Source organism: Echinococcus granulosus (genome assembly GCF_000524195.1).
Source record: "Echinococcus granulosus chromosome Unknown EG_S00319, whole genome shotgun sequence".
NCBI lineage: Eukaryota > Metazoa > Platyhelminthes > Cestoda > Cyclophyllidea > Taeniidae > Echinococcus > Echinococcus granulosus.
Window position 1 is genome coordinate 1 of NW_020170699.1, and position 8,325 is coordinate 8,325.

General features: G+C 42.4%; 1 protein-coding gene across 1 annotated transcript; it reads right to left on the reverse strand. All coding sequences in view use genetic code 11, as the record gives it.

Moving 5' to 3' along the window:
* Window positions 1-4,803: 4,803 nt before the first annotated feature.
* On the reverse strand, window positions 4,804-7,968 carry EGR_10982 (hypothetical protein; the record flags this gene model as incomplete). The annotated part of the gene is made up of 2 exons (XM_024500231.1): window positions 4,804-5,051; window positions 7,866-7,968. The coding sequence occupies 2 exons, from the start codon at window positions 7,966-7,968 to the stop codon at window positions 4,804-4,806; spliced, it is 351 nt and encodes a 116-aa protein (XP_024345353.1).
* Window positions 7,969-8,325: the final 357 nt, after the last annotated feature.

The following is an 8,325-nucleotide window of genomic DNA, read 5'->3' on the forward strand; positions in this document are numbered from 1 at the left end:
TAGGGTAGTCATGGGTAGTTAAGAAGACAAATAGTAATGGTAAAAATAGGGAATAAGGGGCTAGTTTCTCTATCACAACAGCTTGTTTCAGATGAAGCGATATCGCTGGCAGGGTATTTTGACTTTTAGCTGCACCACGTTCACTTTGAGACGTAGCTTCATCACCTTTGATATCGGTCCTGATCCCCTCCAATAGTGATTACTTTCCTTGATCATGACTGCCTGCTGTAGAGTGATTCGTTGCACTCGCAAATTGGTCCAACCTTTAATTTGAGTCATGTTTTTAGTGCTCTTCGACTTGTTTGTGATGTTTAATTGCTTCGTTTTATGATGAAATCTGTGTTTGAAAGTGGCAGGCATTTGTTGGCTCAATTTCGTGTTGCCAAGGTTGAAAGAGGCATTAGTGGAAAGATGTCAGTCAAAAGCGGGTGTATAACGATGATCCGCGTCTTCTGCACTCGAGTGGAGGCAGTAGAAAGCCAGGAGGTTCTCACATTTTGGTGATCCATGCCTGAGGTCTAGTGGACCTCTATGGTGGTAGTTGGGAAACGCCTCCAACGGATGCGAAGACTGCTGAACTTATTTGTCACCATTCCCTATCAATGGCATCAGTTTCTAGGCGATGGTCAATCCCTTTAAACGTTTTATTTACAATTCTGAATGTTTTTTTTAGAAAAGAGGTGGAATGAATAGGATGTAATTTTTGTGCTTGGCTTTGTCTGGCAGAACCACTGTGAATGTCCACACTATTGTTGGAATCGTCTTATGAAAGCCCTGTTAAGTGACTTTCCGGTTAGTTGGCTCCACACCGATGTTGTGAATGCAGGGTTCGGAGGCACGACCGATGGTTGTGAATCTGTTTCTTGGTAAATGGTTCGTTGTGATATCCTTTTTATTTCGGCCTTTTTCCTATTCTAATTTTGCTTACTTCCACACTCTTCTGCAATGACCAAGAATGTGGATTGGCTAGGTTACTGGTTCGGTCTCAACATTCTCTCACATCTCCATCCTCACCAACACAACATGGATTCCTCTCGCATTTGTGTAGATGATATTGTACTGAAGCTGTCCCAGACATGGAGTGTGTTTACGCCCACATGATAGTCTTTGTCTCGTCATAAATGAGGATTGGAATGTGAGGAGGTTAAGTGGGATTCGTCCAGCCAATGTAGCAGTTTTGCCAAAAGTAAAGGCGTTGATGTGGTGATGCTATTTTTTGCATTATTTGTGTCGGTTGGAAAATTCCTCAAATGCCTCTGATGATTTTCTATTTCATTGCCTTGCGTTCTTTTCGAGCTTCAGAAGCTGATGTAGGAGAGGACCGCAAAATGTTGAATGGAAGAAATTTCCTGCATCAAAGAGGCACTTTTGGTTGAGTTGAAAGCGATCAAGGTGGTAGGGATTTTCACGAACTAGGGGAGTTTTTTGGATGCACTGTTGAATTATGAACTCCATATTTTCTTTATAACAGTAGGATAACGCTGGTATCACACTTCAAGATGTTGACTTGAAAGTGTGCCCTTCTGTTTTGTTTAAGGGGTGCACTGCCTGCAGCTATTCTTAGTTATTTTGTAGTATCGGGAATAGATGTCAAGTATTTTAAGTTGGAGGGCAGAATGTAAAGCCAGAAGTTACTGCAATTTGGTTTTGGCAATGGGATTAGTAGATATGGACCTTGCTAATGTTAAACCCGTGTCCTTAAAAATTTCATGAAACGCACATGTACCTAAGCATTCGAATGCTTGTGGATGTCCTTCTCCACAATCATTGAAATGAGTGCTTAGAAGCGCACAGCTACTAATTTATGAAAATATTATTGCATTCAATTGAAAGGACGTGCTTTCTTATTTCGCTTAAAAGGGAGTGATGTGTGGACAAGATAAATGGGTGTGTTCGTGCCTCCTAACCTCGTCATAGACATGCTGGTTTCCAGCCTCACTGTGGAGGGTTCGGTAGACTGTACAACTCAATTGTAGCATTACGCTCAACATACGAACCAACATCCTTGAATGTGCGATGTCGTGAGTGAAATCTGACTAGAGGACCTCATAGGCACTTAGCAATATTTTCTGAACATCGTTAATTCGTTCCTAGAAGTTTTGTAGGTATGTCAAAGAAAGTAGAAGTTGCTCTAACTCTAGATATAGAGTTAGTACCGAATGAAAGGATGGTATTGAAAAGTGAAGTGAGAGAATAATACGGGAATTGCTTGTATCTCACACATGGCAAGAGTTCATGAACTTGCTCGTAGTTCAGTAGTTGACAACGTAGAAGAGGTAAGGTATTGAATGGTCCTTGGGTGGAGATGAGTGATTTAGTTGACACATGAATGGGCGGCTGGTCGAGAAGTAAGCTACACTGTGTTCACTCAACTTGTGCGAATTGGAAACAACTGTCGCAAACACGTGGCATCTATTTGGTATCCGCAGAGAGCATTATCGGGTCACGCCCACTGCGTCAACCAGAGGTCTTCATCCGGCAGTCTTGTGTCAGTTTGTCACGCTGCTCTACAGGACAAAGGTCTTAGGAACGTGCGTGGTTGAATGACTGAACACTTTTTGTTTACTTTGCGAACAGTGTAACATCCAAGAGCTGTTTTGATGAACTATTTCAGTCGCATTCCGAAACCAAGTGTTACCTAGTGGGAATCTTAAAAATTAATTGGGCATTTCGCTGCCAGAGTTGATTTTGAGCACTTTAGTCTATTATGCCTCCTTTTTCGGAAATAAATTCATTTTACTTTTAACCCACTTTTTGAATCTAGCTTGGTAAATAGCACTAACTTGTTTGTCTGACTGAAAGGATGCGAAACTGGAGTATCACTGGCTTGGAGGTCTGCTGTTTAATTTTTTCTTGCATTCAACGTAGAGAGATGGGGATGCCCTTTTGTTGTAACTGCTGTTAATATTTTGAATACAGATTCCGCTCTCTTATGTTTCAGTCTGGAATTCGAGCATATCCAATCAAATGGGAAAGTCATTTAGCTTATTCAATTTAATCAGACTACATTTAGACTCTTATATTAAAGAGTTTTCGTTTTTTTGGAAAACTCGCGAGAAAACCTACTTGCTAGTCATGCATGCATCAGATTATAAATTTGAAATATGTACTGAGATTTGTCCCTAAACTTTGTTAAAAGGAAACAGAGTTACTGATTTTACCCAAGTTTATGTTTTCGTTCAGCAAAAAGATATTCTCCGATTCGTCAATCCTATCGGCGTGAATCAGTTTTGGCTGGGAAATGATGTCACCAGGGCTCCTATTTTACGTAGAAAGGCAATCGTCTGAGCATCACGCCTCGTGAATTTGCAACTTTTGTGTGCACAACATAGTGTACAAAATGTCAGGATTGTCCGGAATTGACACGTTTGTAGGTGTCTTGTAAGCACAATAAAATGAAGTCAAGTTTGATGAAACAGGGCACTCTTCTCTCAATAACACAAATATGGGAAGAAGTAGTTGTTACCGCAAAGGTGGAGAATTTACTTTGCTCTATTTAGATCAGGGGCAGAGGAGTTTGCTTTTAAAACTTTTATCCTGTTCAAGGAAGTCTTAGGGGGAAACTAAGTTACCACATTGTCATTCAATATGATGCAAGTTGACATGGTTATAATAATTTTGCATCCTTGAAACCAAATGCACTTCTTTGATATGCTCTCTGGCCTCACAATTCGTGAAACCGTTTGGAAGCTCTAAATGGAATGTCTCCTTTAGCGTAAAATATAAGAAGCAAAGTAGGGAACTGAGTACCTGTTCAACGGCAAATAGCAAAGCATACCCATACATGGCTTATTTCGACGTCGGCCTCCAAATTGCATCCCCCTTCGCTTGCGTCAGTTGCAGAATGTATCGCATCATTGTGCCAGCGTTGTAGTCGAGCGACTGCAGTTGTAACGTTGGCTACTCTACTTAGTGGACTGCTTTGATTAACTTGCAAAGCATCTTGGCCGTATATTGCGCAGTTTTCCTTTAGCATGTTATTATAAAAATGCTCCTACTCCCACCTTAGTTCAAACGCTTAACTTACAAGCGCACAATTAATATGCGCTGAATAATTTAAACACTCGCACCTCTGTCCGCTTTTACAATACAATGCTGCTTATTTTTTCTTACTTTCCACCTAAACCGACACCTGAAATCATCCACGTTTCTCTTCAAGAATGCTAACCATTGTCAAACTGGGCTTGCAATGTGTAGAATGGCAAATTTAGCCCCTTTTTCCACCACATACTGATAGCAAAACTGACATCGATAGGAACTTAATTGTTCCCAGGTATCGCGCTTACTTCAAAGTATGCACTGCTCCATCTCCCCTGGGTTATTGCGTCCCCAGACAAAAGATAGGCCTGTTTCAGTGTGGTTTTGCACTTAGACCCTTTAGTGCATGCCAGAATGCTTCGTGTAGACTCCTCAACCTATGTGATTTTAATAATCAGAGAATGCTAAGCGTTGTTGCTACTCACCAATGGCAACTGTGTTTGAAGTAAGCCTTCACATTGTACAAACGAGACTTCCGCGTCAATCGAAATAAACTTCGCATGTTAGGCATGTCGTGCGTAAAAGTTATGGTGCACAGATCTATGCGTCTTGCCAAATCGAGTTGAGGGTCATGGTTACATCAACTCTATTACGTGCCTAAAATGAAACCTGAACGTCACCACGACGGTGTCACAACGTGTGTGTTCGGCATGGCAACCAAGTGCCAAATATGCAGGCTTCCATTTTAGCGTTTTTGTTACTTTTGTGTGCACAGTCGATTTGGTGACGAATGACTGGTTTCAGTTACTCTGTTTAGTTTTGTTGTCATTGACTTTTTATAAAGACACAGGAATAATTTTGAGATGTGAGGAAAGTTGAAATATTCCTTGACAATGTGCAGTAATGAACAATAGGCTGAAATTGTTGGTATTTGATCCACATTGAATTAACAGGAGCCATTATGAAAATCTTGGCCTGAAAAGCAATAACCGCTGATGTTTGGGCTAGGCTAAATTGTGTCGTGTAATTGTGCACAGTATAATTTGACCGATGGATAACTGTTAAAAATCTAGCTATTTAGGCGTTTGGTAACAATTCTATTATGAGCATCGTAAAAACTTGGCCAGATTCAAATTAAAGCTTGCATTATGATAGCCGTAGCCAGAGTGAAATTGCATAAATTTAATATAATTAATATAATGGTTGGCAATCCGTCTAGTCAGGCACTGGGAATTTCTATGGCAATGTTGAAACGCAAGGTTGAAATCATCTGGCAGAGTGCATTGCTGAGCTGTTAGCATTACTTGTGTGAAGGTGTCAACAACGCGAATGCGTGATGCCTCTTCCAACTCCCTATTAGGTGGCCAGCACCCAAACACAAATGGCTGGGCAGCACTAGTGTGGAGTCAACGTGGCATGGAGGGCTGAATGCAAAACTTTATCCCCACTATCGTTAAATAAATGATCATGTTTTTAGGCCAACGCTCTTCCTACTATCAATGGGCATACGTGACGGACTCCACATCCTCCTTTCCCCCAATGCAGATCTCAAACAGAACTAAACTCCAGATACAGTGAAACAGCCAAGAAGAATCAGAGGTGTTGCAGTCAGACAATACCTCTGCTTCACACAAATTTGATGCCTGACACGGTCGACTCGTGGGTGCTTTTTCACATCACCGACTATCTTGTGGTGGACAAAGTGGAAGAATCTCAAAAGCAAGGGAGGACTGTGTAGTAAAATTTGATGGTTTGCTTAACTTCGTCATGGTTACGCTGGCACTGAAGGTCATGACCATTGTACTTCTACCCAGTGACTTGGCCTTTGGACCGTGGCGGTACCTCCTCAGTCCGTCTGTACGTGGTCAATACATATTTTGCCCTCCGTCCTCTCCGTTTCGATGATATGGGTAAGGTGCACGCGGGGGTCGCATAGGTTGTTCATGGGTATGGCTCCAGCCTCAAATGGGGAATTGCAAATACCGTCAACGTGTTCTGTCTGTAGCGAAGGGGTTGTCATGGTTTCAGTGTCCTAGTGGATGAAGAAGGTGCCTTCCGCAAAATTTAGAATGGATTAATTATTGTGCAGAGAGTCGGCGCCAAGGCTGGCGTCTTGAGCCAGCTCTAGATATGTACTAAATTTAACTGTCCAGGGCTATTTGCCTAAGTTGCCCTTTAACGACGCCTCTCTTCTACGTAATCTGCTTGATGGTGGAACGATCCCAATCTTGTGATAAAAAGTCGGGAAAGTTATAGGGTTTGCCATTTATCTAGCCGCAGTGGATTTCAAGCTGAAATTGCATATTCTTTCTTCTAGTTGGCCTAGAGCTTGCAGGAATGAGTGTGAGTGGTTTCGGAACAAACACGATAGGGAAGGGAAAGACTCGCCCAATTTTGAGGCACAGTGAAGGGGACGCTGGTATAAGCGTGCTGAATCTGCCCGCCTGTTGTTGTTGTCGCAGCGCGGAACCGTAAGTGGTCCTTGACGCCTCTTCGCTGCAACCGTACCAGCTCGATGAGTGCATTGGTCTTCGTACGGCGGTGCAACTCGACCATAACGGTTGGGCGGAGTCCGTGTCTGAAATGGACGTTTATCTGTCCAGCGACCTTGGTTGGAGGTGAGCCGCGGAAACTTCTTCTCGCTATTGATTTGTGGTTCTTCGCATACCCCTTATCGTCTTTGTCTGCATTTTGGTAACGATGGAAGAACTCTGTCAGAGTGGGCCAATTCCTCCTGGTCGATGACAAGTTGGCAAAGGTGGCACAGCATTCGCCCAACTCAGGGTCCGAGCTTATGTCAGCCTCTACGGCAGCGAAGAATGGGTTTTGGGAGTGGGTAAAGTGTGCCGTGTTGTCTGACGTTGGGGGTAGAACCTGAGATTAAATCTGGCAGCCTTAAGACACTTCAAAATCTATGTCCCTTCTGAATGGGAGAATAGCCACTGGCCCTCACATAGACATATATCTCCAGTCTATCACTTCACCTATCAGCCCAGTTGAATTATTTGCTCTGCATGATGGGTGAGTGTTAGGGACATTGTGAAGCTTCTTTTGTCTCTGTATAGTTACAGTGTTATTTGGTCAGATTTTACAGGTAGAATTCGTGGCATTTATGGAATTTGCGTTCCGAATAGTTACATTGCTTCGTAACAGTTTCACCACTTACTGATTACAATTTAGCAAGGAATTTACGCAGTACGATTCTGCAACGCTGTTTTTTGTGCTAAAATTTGCTAACTCTGCAGCTTCTGAAACTGAATCCCAACAAGTAACAAACTACTGAGGCAAATTAACAAGTTATTAGAATTAATTCGACACTTTTAGCTAATTTATTGACTTTCGAATTGCTGGTAACTTTGTAGCACCAGCTCCTGGTCTTTAATGGTTAAATAGTAAAACAAGTTAAGTCCTTTTGTTCCTAAAAGGTCCAGCTATAAGGTTAATGCAGACAAGGACCATAGTTTGAAGCATCAATCAAATTTTAGTGTCTAGAATGTACGTGAACAAAGCTGACATCAATTGAAGTTGCAGTGTTTGCGTAATATTTTTATCGGACTGAGACTACTGCAAGTGCTTTCAATTATGAACCTATGATACATTTCCAGTCTGGATACTTTGCTTTTATATGGTTGTCTACCTGAAGCTTCGAACCTGCTTTTTGGATGTCAGAGTAGGGAATTTCAATTGTTCTCGCGATCCACTTTGAAAAATTTCCCAAGAACACCCACACAGGCGAATTTGCCGTGCTTCAAATGATGGAATCCGAGGTAATGTGTAGCCCTGTTAAATTGACTATCACATGATTAGTCGCTCGGGCAAATGCACATAAGTTCAATGATTGAGCTAGCCTGTAGGTTGGCAGTGCTGCGGGATGGCAAGCACCTTACCGTCCAGTCGTTCCTCCTTAACATCATTCTGTTCTTCATCATCAATGAACTGCGAATTCTTTCCCCACACATTGATCAGATCCTTCAAAAATCTGCAGCTCATTAAAGAAGGTAAGGGAAAAAAGAACAAAAGTGAACCGAAGGATGCGATCCCCTCGACAATGTGCCGACGGCTACCGTTGGACATTACAAATATTACGGTAAAAGAGGTCTTCAATATCACCCCCTGTGTGCGAGGTTCGCTGCAGATGCGAACGAGTAAACAGGCAAAAGCGTATACGCTGAATGAACTCTTCGGGTTATCAAAAATGACGGGATCCTTTGCCTTTGCTGTCGCGGCGATTTTGAGAGAGAATGATGGTTCCGGAGGCCTATCTAACCTATCCTCAGGATGTGTCCATGTCAGATGCTGTTAAGGCCCTTAAAGGGGGCCTTCCTATACATGGGGTTAGTGCATTCA